Source organism: Trichechus manatus, unplaced genomic scaffold (assembly GCF_000243295.1).
Source record: "Trichechus manatus latirostris isolate Lorelei unplaced genomic scaffold, TriManLat1.0 scaffold00185, whole genome shotgun sequence".
Taxonomy (NCBI): Eukaryota; Metazoa; Chordata; class Mammalia; order Sirenia; family Trichechidae; genus Trichechus; species Trichechus manatus.
Window position 1 is genome coordinate 3,610,968 of NW_004444121.1, and position 14,561 is coordinate 3,625,528.

At 56.0% G+C, this 14,561-nt stretch overlaps 1 protein-coding gene across 1 annotated transcript; it reads left to right on the forward strand.

Annotated features, from left to right (window-relative positions):
* The first annotated feature begins 3,557 nt into the window (after positions 1-3,557).
* Positions 3,558-10,530, forward strand: LOC101345490 (lymphocyte antigen 6F). The gene is made up of 4 exons (XM_004387422.1): positions 3,558-3,624; positions 9,400-9,480; positions 9,848-9,964; positions 10,322-10,530. The coding sequence occupies exons 1-4, from the start codon at positions 3,558-3,560 to the stop codon at positions 10,528-10,530; spliced, it is 474 nt and encodes a 157-aa protein (XP_004387479.1).
* Positions 10,531-14,561: the final 4,031 nt, after the last annotated feature.

The following is a 14,561-nucleotide window of genomic DNA, read 5'->3' on the forward strand; positions in this document are numbered from 1 at the left end:
CTTTTCTCCTGCAGAAGCGGATCAGACGGGCTGCTGTCTGGCTGGATGGTGGTCCCTGCCCCGCCACCTCCTCTCCCAGTCCTTTGGCCGCAGCGCATTCCCTAAATGAGCCCCAGGAGGCTGCGGACCGCTCAGGCACCCACCCAGACGCGCGTGCGCACTCACACTCAAGCGTCCCCTAAAGACAGTTCACAGCAGAGGGCCGTACAAAACGGCCGCCGTCCGCGTTTTGGCCGTGGGGTGCCTAGGGGTCTTCCGACGGGGTTCCTTAGCCAACACCCGTCGGACACGACTGTGGCTGCTCCCCCCCGTGGCCAACGTGGGCGCGCCTGTCCCCCCGACCTCACCGCTCTCGGTGGCCTAAAAACGGTCTCGCCAGATGGCCTATTATCAGTGAGAGACGCCGGTCCACGCTCTGTGCTGCAACGCCTTTTTCCGACCCCTGCGCCCACATCCCTTTGGGGGCGCCCCCTTTTCTCACTGAATTGAATTGCAACCATTGAGGACACCTCACTCTAAGTGACGTTGTTTGCTTGCTCTTCCTTCCAATTGTCTTCCTCTGAACATGGCCCCCTCATCTTTGGCTCCACGGAAATTTCACGTGTACAGCTTCTCCACCAGAGGGGGCGGGGTGAGGACGCCCCCCTGCAGGGTGGGGAGGGGCCGCTGGGGCTCGGGAGGCGCCTCCCACGTGGTGAGAGCCCGCTGAGCAGAGGAGCTTTTTGTCCCGCCTTGCGCTTTGTACCTTCTGGGTTTTGTGGCAGGAAAGCCACCCCCTCCACACCCTCTGGGGTGAGACCCGCCCCCCTCCCCCAGCACTGGGGAAAGGGAATCAGGGGGAGGCTGCTGCCCAGTGGGGGCCCGTGGGGGCTTCAGAGCCGGTTCTCCCGGTCCACATGCTCTGCTCCAGCTGAGCATGTTCAGGCTCTTCTAAACGGTTCCACCCAGCAACAGTCTTCACAGCCTGCGACATATGATAGGATACAGTACAACGGGATATGACCTAATGCAATACAATATGATATAATGCTATGAAAACCAATGCAGGGAACTATAATACATTGCAACATAATATCATATCATATCATATAATGCAATCGCAATATAATGGTTATGTGCTCGGCTGCTCACCAAAAAGTCAGCAGTTCAAAGCCACCAGCTGCTCCGCAGGAGAAAAGACCTGGCAATCTGCTCCTGTAAAGATCACAACCCAGGGAACACTATGGGGTGGTCCTACTGTGGCCTGTTCGTAGCTGTGAGTGAGAATTAACAGGAAGGCAGGCAACAACAACGATGTAATATAACACAGTGAAACATAACACAGTGCAACAGACTACAACACAAGCCCACAGAACATAAAGTGGATTCCCCCGGGATGAGCTTCTCTTCTGCAGCTTGGCCAGGGGTGGCTCTGCTTCCTTGCAATGGCACCGTGATATGGAGGGCAGTGACTTCAGAGAGCTCTGCCATGTCCTTAGAGGAACAGTTCAGAGACTCCAAGCCTGAGGCTGGGCGTCTAGCAGGTTCCTTGTGGCTCCGCTCGCCTCTCACCACCCCCCCTCCACCCCCCTACACAAGCACATCCCGCACACTCCTGGCCTGGCAGGGGCAGGGGATGTCTGGCTTCCGGGAATGAGCCCTCTTCCCTGCCCCAGGGCCAGCAGCCCTGGAATTCCGTCTTTGCCGACCACAGACCTGAGGGTGACCTTGACAGGCACTGCCCCACTGTGCTGCAGCCACCTCGCTGGGGCTGAGGTCTGGAGACGGGGCCCTCGGGGCTCCTTGCGGGCCCGTGCTCCAGCATGTTCTGTGCTGCCCACGTTGGAAGGACCCCGTGCCTCTTCCGCCTCGCCACCAACCCTCTCTTCCTGACCTCTCCTCTCTTCTGCAGAATCAAAGGTAGTAACTAAGATAAGCAAGCGCTGTGCACCCAGGTGTCCCAGCTCCAGCAGTCGACATGAGTGGGTAATTGAAGAGGGGGTGAACGCCAGGCTCACCAGACGGTGCTGCTCCAGAAGCCTCTGCAACAGGGCACCCCCTGCACCCGAGGGGCCCTGGGCCCTGCCCGGGGGGCTGCTGCTCCTCTGGGCCCTGCTCTGAGCACCTGGCTCTGCGCCCCACCTGCCACCGCCTGTCCCCCGGCCCTCTGCTCCCAAGGCCTCATGCCTGCAGGGAATCCTTCAGAGAAAGTGGTGGCACCCCATCTGGGGCAACGGCCCCTGCGCTGAGCGCACTGTCCGGGACCCTTGTGGGTGGGACTATGGCCTCCGTCCCCACAGAGACAATAAACGCTACCTTGCTCAACCTGCACCTCGGCTCCTGCTCCTTGTACCCCCCTCCCAGCTTCCCAGCCCCTCTTCTCAGCAGCTGTCAGCAAAGGCCTCGGGGGAGCCATGGCCACTGAGCTAGGAGCAGTTAGGTCTGGACAGAACCATCTGGCTGGGCCATGGCCAGGCCAAGGACGGGAGCTGTCCCTTTGGCCAAGGCCAGTGCTGGGTGAGCCAGGTATCATCCGCTCAGACTTGGGCTCTCAGAGGGTGTGGCAGCCCCATAGGTGTGGGGGATGGGAGACCGGAGGGCGGTGGTGGTGGCTGTGGACGGCAATGCCCTGGGGGTGCGAGGAAAGGATGAGGGAGGCTCAGCTGGCAGAGCACGGGCTTGGCTGTGGCCGGCAGGGGCTTGGCTGCGGCCAGCAGGGCACGGGCTTGGCTGCAGTGGGGAACAGGGGCTGAGGCCTGAGGGGCTCAGGGGGCATGCAGCCTATGCCTGGCCTGTGAGTCATCGGGGGGGAGCACAGAGGCAGGTAGGACCCATGATGAGCTGGGGCTCCCAGGGGCATCCAGGAGATGTCGTGAAGGTGGGGGACTGGGCCACGAGCGAGGCCCTCGCTGTACAGATCACTGTGGGTGGGGGAGCATCATCACCCACCTGCCCCTGCTCTCCAGCCAGTCATTGTTCCCCCGTGGACCAAGGCAGGCCAGCCCTTGGGTGCTCCAGGGCCTGGACTTTTGTTCCCTTCTGTTCCCCAGGAAACCGTGGGCTTTGCAGGAGCTGCCCCAAATTCCCAGAGCTGAGCCTCTCTCCCCTCCACACTTGAGAATTTTCAGGCTGAATTTTAACCCCACCTGCTTCCCAGAAGGCCATGGTTCACCCCCACTCCCCACACGGGGCTCCTGGCATGCTGGGGCATCGGGACATTCTCTGGGCACCTCGGTCGGGAGGCTCCTGTCCTGTGTAGGAGGGTGTAGGGGGACCCAGCTGGCAGCGGGGATGGCGGGGCGAGGCTGCTCCTAGGAGCTGCATACAGAACCCGGGCCGGCACCTGTGCAGGCCAGCTGTCACCCTCTGCCTCCCCGCGGCCACTGCTCCCAGCCCCTCTCCTGCATCCCTGTCCATGAAGGTACGTGTCTTCATGGAGGGGGATCCCTCCTCTGACAGGAGACCAGGACGTCAGGTCCTTCCAGGCAACCCCTCCACTGGAAATGAGTCACCCTGCCAAAAACCGCTAAATGAACACACAAAAGGGGGGGTGCAGGCAGGGAAGATGAGAATGAATGATGGCGGACGAGCCGCACGTTCACGCGAGAGGCGTTCTGGGCTTGCATAAGCGCCTGCTGAGGCTGAGTATGGGGACTGGAAGGAGAGTAGCAGGGACACGCCGTGAGGGGCCGGGCCACCCCTTGGCCCAGCCCTCCCCATCTGGCTGCCCTTCTCACTCTCCCCAACCACTCAGCTTCCCCGGAAAACCTCGGGTCACTGTCCAGACCCCTCCTGGGCAGTGTGACTCCTCCTCTGCCCTCGGGGGGGCCCGAGCCCTGCATGGCCACGGGGAGCAGCAGTGGACCCTGGGTCTGAGCCCCTGCAGGACAGGAAGGACGGGAAGAAGGACAAAGCAGGGGCAGGTGGGCAGCTCCTGGTCTCGGTGAGCGAGTCGGCGAGAAGGGGCTGAGTGCTCAGTTGCCATCAAGTCAGTCCCAACTCATGGGGACTCCGTGTGTGCAGGATAGAGCTGCTCCATCGGCTGTGACCTGTGGGGAGCGGATTGCCAGGCCTATCTTCTGAGGAGCCTCTGGGTGCCTTCGAACTGCACTAGTAGTCGAACACTTAACCATTTATGCCATCCAGGGACTCTGTAGAGAAAGCTATAAAGTGCGCATAAAAACCGAAGTCACGTATTTTGGCTGACAGCACCCGTATTGTCCTAGATCATAAGAATAATTGCAAACACAGTTTGCCTTTTGCCCTGGCATACAATGCCCCGTGGTTTTCGGTAGAACAACTCCAGGGTCCCACTCTTGGGACTGATTGTACTGTACTTTGTAGGGGTTGCCCTGCGGTCACAGGGACCCCAGCCATCACTGCCAGCCACTGTTTCTCACTGGGCCCTGCCTGCCGGCCCATCTCCACTCACACCCGGGAGCGGCCGGCACACATTCTGAGCGTCTAAGGCTGCTAACTGAAAGGTTAGAGGTTCAAACCCACCAAGCGGCTCCTCGTGAGAAAGGCCTGGCAATCTGCTTCTGAAAAGATTACAGCCAAGAAACCCTATGGGGCAGGTCTACTCAGGTCACACGGGGTTGGTGTGAGTCAGAATCGACTCGCTGGCACCCGACAACAACCAGAGCAAGCAGCCTTCTCGCCAGCCCATCACCAATCACGTGGGGACCCGTGCTCTCCTCACAACACAACAGCAGTCCTTGGGGACCTGTAAGAACAGCCCCTCACTTCACCTTTCCCAAAGATGATGGAAGGCTCCTGAGAGGACTGTCAGGGAGGTAATGACCAGCGACCTGCCCTGAGCACTTACTGTACACACGTGTTCCCAGCCTAGGCTGAGCCCTGCCCCGCTGGGAAGGCAATATCATTGTTCCCACTTTGCCAAATGGTGAGCAGACTCAGGGTTGAAGACGGTCATTCATCATCCAAAAAGAAAAGGGGTCATGAGTCAACCTAGGTCAGCCCAGTCGTGTCTGACCCCTGCTCCTTGCTGCCCCAGTGCAGCTAACACAGCATTGGCCAGCTACCCACTCTGAGGCCATGAAATCAGGTTAGTAAGTTACCGTCAGCTGCTACCAAGTCAGCCCCCAACTTCTTGCCACTCCATGCACACAATGCAACAAAAGGCTGCCCAGTCCTGCCCTAGCCCCTTAATCATGTGTGGATTGGACAGTTACGATGCACAGAGTTTTTACTGACTGATTTTCAGAAGTAGACCACCAGGCCTTTCTTCCTAGTCCATCCTAGTCTGGAAGTCCTGCTGAAACCTGTTCAGCATCATAGCAACACACAAGCCTCCGCTGACAGACGGAGTAGTGGCTGCGTGTGAGGCGCATTGGCCGGGACTCGAAGCTGAGTCTCCGGCATGGAAGGCGAGAGAGAATTCTGCCCCTGCGCCACCGCTGCCCCTGGATCACCCCATTACTAACATCTTACATTAGTATGATACATCCGTTACAAGTAATGAACTAATACTGATACACTTTGTTAGCTAAAAGCTACGTGTCATGGATTGAATTGTGTCCCCCAAAAATATCTGTCAACTTGGCTGGGTCATGAGTCCCAGTATTGTATGATCGCGTACCGTTCTGTAATCTGATGTGATTTCCTTATTTTTTGTAAACTCCATCACTGCAATGTAATAAGATGGATTAGCGGCAGCTATACTGATGAGGTCTACAAGATTAGATAGTGTCTTAAACCAATCTCTTTTGAGATATAAAAGAGAGAAGTGGGCAGAGAGACATGGGAAGCTCACACCACCAAGAAAGCAGTGCTGGAAGCAGAGCGCGTCCTTTGGACCTGAGGTTCCTGAGCAGAGAAGCTCCCAGACCAAGGGAAGACTGATGACACGGACCTTCCTCCAGAGCCGACAGAGAAAATGTTCCCTTGAGTTGACGCCCTGAATTCGGACTTTTAACCTACTGGACTAAGAAAGAATAAACTTCTCTTTGTTAAAGCCATTCTCTTATGGTATTTTTGTTAGAACAGCACTAGATGACTAAGACACCACACTTTATTCAGACTTCCTTTTCCTGTCCCAGGATCCCACCCAGAACACCACATTACATTTCGTTGTCACGTCTGCTTAGGCTCCTCTTGGCTGTGACAGTTTCTCAGACTGTCCTGGTTTGTGATGCCTTGGCTGTTTACAGGAGTACTGGTTGATATTTTGTAGAATGTCCCTCAACTGGGGTTCATCTGATGTTTTCCATGATAGACTGAGGTTATAGGTTTTTGGGAGGAAGATCACAGAGGTACAGTGCCATTTTTATCACATCACAACAAGGGTGAATCTTATCCACGTACTATCACTGTTGATGCTGACCTTGGTCACCTGGCTGAGGTCGTGTTGGCAAAGATTCTCCACTGTAAAGTGACTTTACCCCCTTTCCACACCGCCCTCTTTGGAAGGAGGTCACTGTGCACACCCACACTTACGGAGTGGGGAGTTAGTCTCCATCTCCTTGAGGGCAGAGTATCTACATGAATTATTGGAAATTCTTCTTCATAGTAGTTTTTCTATCCTCCCTCATCCACTCATTCATTATTTGTATCAGCATTGACTCATACATATTCATTTCATACTTTGAATTATAACTCAGTACTGCTTTACTTATTTGATTGCTCAGAATATTCCAGTTCTGGCCACGGGGAGCTCTTTCAGTTGGCTCCTGTGTCTTTCTGACTTGCCCATATCACTGTTGGTTTATTTATTTTGTTTTTTGATTACTTTCTGGCCCTATAAGATGCTCCAGGCTCACCTTGTATATTTCCTGCTCTAGACCTGGGTCACAGCCTTGAAAACCCTATGGAGCCATTTTCCCAAGAATCTCTGTCTCCTTTTACAGGAGAAGTGCGTTAGAAACCAAGATCTGGGTTCTAGGTGTGTTCAGTACTACTGGGGTGTCATTGTTTCTAGGCCCATCAGCTGACAGAGCAAGGAGTCATATGTGTATATACTAAGCTGTGTGTATACACATGTCTATAAATATATCTATGTGTAACTGTCTGTCTGTACATTAAGCTAAACATGAGTTTATACCGATGTTTCTGACTCTAATCCATTACGACATAGATCATTCTAGACTCCTCCCTTGCTTATCTGTAACCTCCTACTCCAACAGTGAAAAACCTGGCTCCTACCATCCACCGTTCACTTATTGAATTGCTCAGTTCCAGTTTACATGTACAGTGGTATCAGAATTGCTAACCCATACACCCGTGGAAGCAACCTTATCAACTAGACTACAGTTTCTTTTGCCTTTATTTTTACAGAATCCACTCATTTTCAAAGTCACTTAGGTCAACACCTTTTTCCTTGCCCTCTTCAGCGAGGTTGTTGGTGATAGTTGGGGATGTTTAACTAAGTTCTGTAGATTAGAAGATTGTGTTGTATCAATGTGATTTCATGATTTTAGGTGGCACAGACAGTTTGCACTCAACTACTAACCTAAAGGTTGGCCGTTTGAACCCACAAACCAGCACCATGGAAGAAAGCCCTGGCGATCTGCTTCCATAAAGATTGTGGTTGTTAGTTGCCATTGAGTAGATTGCGACTCATGACAACCCCATGTGTGCAGAGTAGAGCTGTGCTCCATAGAGTTTTCAAGGCTGTGACCTTTCAGAAGCAGATCACCAGGCCTGTCTTCTGAGGAGCCTCTGAGTGGGTTCAAACCACCAATCTTTCAGCTAGTAGTCAAGCGTTTAACCGTTTGTTCCACCCAGGGACACTCTGTAAAGATTCGTTGTTGTTGTTGTCAGGTGTCGTCAAGTCAATTTTTTACTCGTAGCAACCCCGTGTGACAGAGTAGAACTGCCCCATATAGTTCCCTAGGCTGTAGCAGATTGCCAGATCTTTCTCCCACAGAGCTGCTGGGTGAGTTTGAACTGCCAGCCTTTCAGTTAGCAGCCAAGCACTTAACCTTTGCCCCACCGAGACTCTTTCTGTAAAGATTACAGCCAAGAAAACTCTATAAACCAGTAGTACTCTGTAACACACGGGGTCGCCATAAGTCAGAATCAACTGCCACAGGTTTGGATTTCCCATAGTTATATAAGGTGTTAACATTTGAGAAATCTGTGTAAAGGGTACACAGTAATTCTTGTACTATTTTTGCAACTTTTTTAAGTCTGAAATTATTTCAAAATGAAAAGTTAAAGAAACAATGAACCCCACAAGAATATTGCCCTTGATTCTTCTTTACCGTAAGTACATAGGTGCCTTGGCGGCACAGTGGTCAAGTGTTTAGTCGCTAACCAAAAAGTTGGCAGTTCAAATCCACCAGCTGATCCTTGGAAACCCTATGAGGCAGTTCTACTTTGAATACGGTCACTGTGACTCAGAATCGACTCAATGGCAACGGCTTTGGTTTTTTCCTAAGTACATAAGGATATTAATGTCATTCACTGAAATGGCCGCTCCGACTGCATCCCAGACATTTTGAGAAGGGGTGTGTTCCTCATTCATCTGTTACAGATACAAAAAATCTACATGTAAGATGTTTACTTTTTATAAGAGCGTGGTCGTTTGAAATGTGTTTTATAAATTTTCACATCTGTGAGAAGGTTATATTCCTCTTCTTTGCTATTAATTTCCAAATTAATTGTACTGAAGGAGAGGACATGATCTTTGAGATAAACAAGACCTCAAAGAGATGATAAAATCTGGACACCTTGACCAAAATCAAAGTGCTGGCAGCTCTCGTTCAGTCCAACAGCTGAGTGCCCATGCGGTGCGGGGTTCAATTACCCTCAGAAAGGGGGAGCTTGAGGGAGCCCATCGGGCCATTTTGTTTATGGACCATGAACTTAATACACAAACTGTTCCCTCTTGTCTCTCTCAGCCCTCAGCCTCCACCACATCGGGAGCTCAGGGCTGCATCTCTCCCTCAGCACCCCTGGGCCCTGGAGACAGGGTCCACGTCTGGGCCCCGTGTCCCCCAAGGTGTTAAAGCTGTGCTCTGTGAGTCAGGATCTGTCACAAGAAGAGGAGACAGCAGAGCCAAGCCAGGTGGGTGGGCCCAGGTAGGCGGGCCCAGGTGGGTGGGCCCGGGTGGGGAGGCAGGTCCCTGCCCACTGGGCTGCCTGCCCCTCCCTGGGCCGCTGACTCAAGAGCCCCAGGAAGAATTCCCCAAGCAGGTCCACCCAGCGACTCCACCCAGCTCCATCAGGGCCCAGCTCAGGTCTGAGGTGGTGGGGGAGGGGCCCAGGTGAGGGACCCTGCGGTGAGTCCCTGTGGGGGGACAAAGGACCTGGGGGCAGGAGGACAGATGCAAATGAAAGTTTGTGTGCTGGAGGTGGGACTGAGGGGCAGGGAGGAGAGAGGACTCCAGAAGTGTGTGATGATAGGGATGAGGAGGGGGCTCTGGGTGAGGGTTCCGTCTCTGCCTTGCCCCTCAGGCCCAGCTGCCCTCATCATGAATGCTCTCGTCCTGGTCGTGGTCCTGGTCCTGTGGTCACCCCTGGTGTGTGTAGAGACCGGTGAGGCTGAGGGGTGGGGCAGGGCGGTGCAGGGGTCTGTGCAGGGGGGCTGTGTGCCCCGTCCAGGACATTATTAGGGTGTGCCTGGGGAGCGGGACCATGTGTGCCCCGTCCAGGGCATTTGTAGGGCGTGCCTGGGGAACGGGACCATGTGTGCCCCGTCCAGGGCGTTTGTAGGGCGCGCCTGGGGAGCGGGACCATCAGGACCTGGGAGCCTTCAGGTGTGGGTGTCAGTCATAGTTCGGGAATTGTCTGTGCACTCAGGCAGGGGTGCACTTGGGGTGCAGGGCGCACCAGGGCCTGGTATGACCTGCGTCCCCACGGGGATGGCCACAAGAGGCTCAGTGACCTTGACCCCCCACCCCAGCCGAGCGTCTGAAATGCTACCAGTGCCTCAAGGCCAGCAACAACACGGACTGCAAGCCGGCCACGTGCAGCGCTCGAGAGATCATGTGCCTTTCCTTCCAGGTCGACGTCAGAATCGGTAAGCTGGGCTGGGGCCACAGTCTCCTGGGGGACCTTAGGAGGCTCAGCTGTTCTGCGCCCGAGCTGAGCTGCTCCTGCCCCAGCTACAAGGGACCCTGGTAGGGGTCCAGAGCTGTGGCCCTGGGGGCCCCAGTCCTAGGCGGCCACCCCCTCGTCCTCCTGGTGGACGCATCCACAGCCCCCACATTTCAGCTCTTTTCTCCCTCCTTCTGGAGGCCCCGTTCTTTAAAGTTGTGCTTTTAGGAACCTCAACAAGGCAAAGGGGGGCCTGCTCCCCAAATCCTGCCCCTCCCCGAGTGCCCCAGCACCTGTGGCCCAGGCTGCCTGGGCCCCACGCGATCGCGCTCTCCTGCAGGCCCCACAGACACGACGGAGATCACCAAGAAGTGCGTGTCCGCGTGTGACATGGCGTCCCTGCCCGCCCTGAGCAGCCACCCCCTGGACTTGGTCGTCAGCATCAAGGCCAAGTGCTGCATCACCAGCCTGTGCAACAGGGCCGCCTCGGCCGGCGGCGGGGGGCTCCTGCTCGGCCTGGGGCTCCGCCTCCTCCAGGCCCTGCAGTGAGGCCTTCCCCGACGCCCTCCCCCAGGACCTGCCGTGAGGACCCGCCCCCGGGGCTCTTGCCCCCCAGCTTGACAGTCTGAGGACCATCCTGCACCCTTTTCTCCAGCCCAGTCCTAGCTCATTCCCCTGTCCACTCCAGGAGGGGTCTGCCCCCTATGAAGCTGTCAATCCCTGCTCCCCCTACACCAGGGAAGTGAGTGAGGGTCCCCTGGGGAGCCCTCAGTCCAGCCTGCAGCCATCAGGAGCCAGATGAATAAAAGCATGGACAAAGGACAGAGACATGGTCGGGCAGGTGGAGAGGGTCAGCAGCGTGGGGGACACTGAGGTCACAGAGTGATGGTGGTTCCCAGAGGCCACAAGGTCACATCGCTGCTGTCGGCCAGCTGACTGCGAAGCCACAGGCCAGGTCACAGGGCCCAGCGGTCAGCAAGGGGCTCCGGCTCAGGGTAGAGCTGTCCCCTGAGCACGGCCTACCCCCGCCCCGCAGCCCAGGTGTGGGTCTACAGGATTGGGGCATGAGAAGCGGGGAGCAGGGAATTACCAGCACCTGGGGTGCCAGCCTTGGAGTGACTGTTTCCTGACCTGATGTTTGGAGCCAGGACGAAGACATTTAGGGAGCTCTCTGCCTGGGTCTGTGTTACAAGCACCCATCCCCACAAGGGCCAGAGGGGAGGGAAGGCACCAGAGAGCCCCACGATACGGGACAGAGCACCCCAGGCTGCGGGAGATCCACGCCCGAGGAGAGGCTCCAGGAGACAGTGTCTCAGGATGCCCTGAGGAGACCTGCGGTGCTTCCGCCCCGTGCAGCTCCGGACAGGTGTGAGGACACACAGGAGCCCGGGAAGCCTGAGCCCAGGTGTGTCTCGACCCCGCCCTCCTTCCCCAGGTGTGCTGGGCAGGTGGCACCCTGAGGCTAGGGCCGTGGGGCCCCTAGACCTAGACCCAGAAAGGAGCAGGAGGCCGGAGTGAGGGTCAACTTTGTGCAGCATGCCCCCATTTACTCCCCGGGACTCCCATTACCCACCCCTCATGGCCCTCCCACCCCTCACGGTGCAGAAAAGACACCCAAAACGCCTGGAGAGCAAAGGGGCAAAGTGAAGTTCAAGGGAAATAGAAAACAGCCCCAAATCATCTACAGGCTGAATCATCACATTCTTTTTATATAAAATGTTCTTCAAGACTATAGGGACGGGGAGGACCCTGGGAGCCTGAGGGCCAGTGTGAAAAGGCAGGCAGAGAGGAGCAGACTCCACCGGCAGGGGGACCTTAGGGGGGCCAGTGTCACCTCAGCAGGCACAATGAGCAAGATGATGACCCCACATTGGCCACGGGGCAGGGGCCATGGCCCCACTAAGTGGTCAGAGTGTCCATTGGTACAACCATGGGGGACAATCTGCAGCCAAATCTAAAATGTATCCATGTTATTGAGACAGATGACCCAAGTGTGCCAGTTGTCCAAGGGCTGTGCCGGCATTGTTGGGGTACTGGGAGGATGGGGACTGACTTCACGAGTTTATGGACAGCCTGACCAGGGGGCCATGATGCCTTGGAAAGGGCTGAGTCGTCTCTACCTCTCCGGGCCTGGGGAAACGAGAAAAGGAAGAGCAGCACTGACCACCTGCTGCTGAAGAAGAGTGGGGTCCTCCCTGCTCTTGATGCTCACGTGTGTTGTGTAGAGACGAGCTGAGGGCTGGAGCTGAGGGCTGGAGGTGGAGGCTGGGGCTGAGGGCTGGAGGTGGAGGCTGGGGCTGAGGGCTGGAGGTGGAGGCTGGGGCTGAGGGCTGGAGGTGGAGGCTGGAGCTGAGGGCTGGAGGTGGAGGCTGGAGCTGAGGGCTGGAGCTGAGGGCTGGAGGTGGAGGCTGGAGCTGAGGGCTGGAGGTGGAGGCTGGGGCTGAGGGCTGGAGGTGGAGGCTGGAGCTGAGGGCTGGAGGTGAGGGCTAGAGCTGAGGGCTGGAGATGGAGGCTGGGGCTGAGGGCTGGAGGTGGAGTCTGGAGCTGAGGGCTGGAGGTGAGGGCTGGAGCTGAGGGCTGGAGCTGAGGACTGGAGCTGAGGGCTGGCCCACCCGGGCCTCATGCTCTTCCAGGCCAGGACTTGGTGGGGGGCGGGGGGAGGCAGGAATGTCCCCCTGTTGCCCCAGAGGCTTCCTTTGCACCTGAGGTGGAATCAGAGACAGTGAACTGTGGTATATCTGCAGGGGCTCCCCAGTGGCTTCCTCCCCAGCCCCTCCCCAAGACTGACCCCTCTTCCTGTTAAGGCACTCTGGCCTGCACATTCTTCCTGTAAACTACCCACATCAGCACCCCAATGCCCCTTCTTTGTCTCACTGCAGAGATCCCCCTCTTGCCCTGCCCTGCACCACCCCCTCAGCCTCACCAGACTTTGCACACACCAAGGCTGACCACAGGGCTAGGACCAGGGCCAGGGCTGATCACAGGTCCAGGGCCAGGGCTGACCACAGGGCCAGGACTAGGACCAAGGCCAGGGCTGATCACAGGGCCAGGGCTGACCGCAGGGCCAGGGCTGACCACAGGGCCAGGGCTGACCACAGGGCCAGGGCTGACCACAGGGCCAGAGCTGATCACAGAGCCAGGGCTGATCACAGAGGCAGGGCCAGGGTAAGGGCTGACCACAGGGCCAGGGTCAGGACCAGGGCCAGGGCTGACCACAGGGCCAGGGTCAAGGCCAGGGCTGACCACAGGGCGAGGGTCAGTGTCAGGGCTGACCACAGGACCAGGACCAGGGCCAGAGCTGATCACAGGGCCTGGGCTGATCACAGGGCCAGGACCAGGGCCAGGGCTGATCACAGGGCCAGGACCAGGGCCAGGGCTGATCACAGGGCCAGGGCCAGGGTCAGGGCTGATCACAGGACCAGGCCCAGGGCCTAAGGGGCAGGCAGAGGTGAAGCCCTCAACCAGAGCCCCCTCCTGCCCCCACCCTCACACACTCCTCAATTCCCATCGGTCCCACCCCTTGAACACAAACTTCCCTTCCCATCTGCATCTGTCTTCCTGCCCCTCAGTCCTTTGTGGCTTTAGGGTTGCCCTGTGTGAGGGGTAAATAAGTTGAAAAACACGCTTTATGTATTAAGTTTGTGGTCCATAAACAACTATGCTTTCTAAGGGTAATTGAACCCCGCGCCACACCGGCACTCAGCTGTTAGACTGAACGAGAGCTGCCAGCACTTTGATTTTGGTCAAAGTGTCCAGATTTTATCATCTCTTTGAGGTCTTGTTTATCTCAAAGACCATGTCTTATGCTTCGATACAATTAATCTGGAAATTAATAGAAAGAAGAGGAATATAACCTTCTCACAGATGTGAAAATTTATAAAACACATTGCAAATGACCACATTCTATTTAAGAGAATCTACAGCGAAAAATCCTAGACATTACACACAAAACAAATACAAGAAGACCCTGAGAGGTGGGAGGACAAGAGCAGCCAGAAGCCTCCAGATCCACGAACAACACGGTGGTGGGCCCCCTGGATCTGCTTATTGTCACATCTGTCCCAGACTTGTAGCTGAAGAAGCCAGCCACCTGCAAATACCCACAAATACAAAAAAAAAAAAAAAAAGCCCCAACTGAAGCCTGCTCTGTCTAGCCCAGGGACCAAGAAAGGGGCAGCCTAGCAAAAGAGAAAACCTTTAGACAGTAACTGCTGTCCTGCGGCCAGACATCACTGGAAAAACTTGCAGCCCTGCCTGTCCCCACTTAGTCACTGTGTACCACCGTACCAAAAAAAATAACAAAACCCCAAAACTACCAGGAGGTGGCTTTAAAGAACAGATGTTTCTTTTCTCATAATCCTGGAGGCTGAAAGTCCAAATTCAGGGCTTCAGCTCTGGGGAGGGTCCTTCTTTGTCTCTTTCAGCTTCTATTGGCGGCTGGCAACCCCGGGCGTTCCTGGGCTTGCGGCCTTGCGGATGGGTCTGCCTCCACCCTCCCCTGGCGTTTCCCCTGTGTGTGTGTGTGTGTGTGTGTGTGTGTGTGTGTGTGTGTGTCTGTGTGTGTCTGTGTGTGTGTGTGT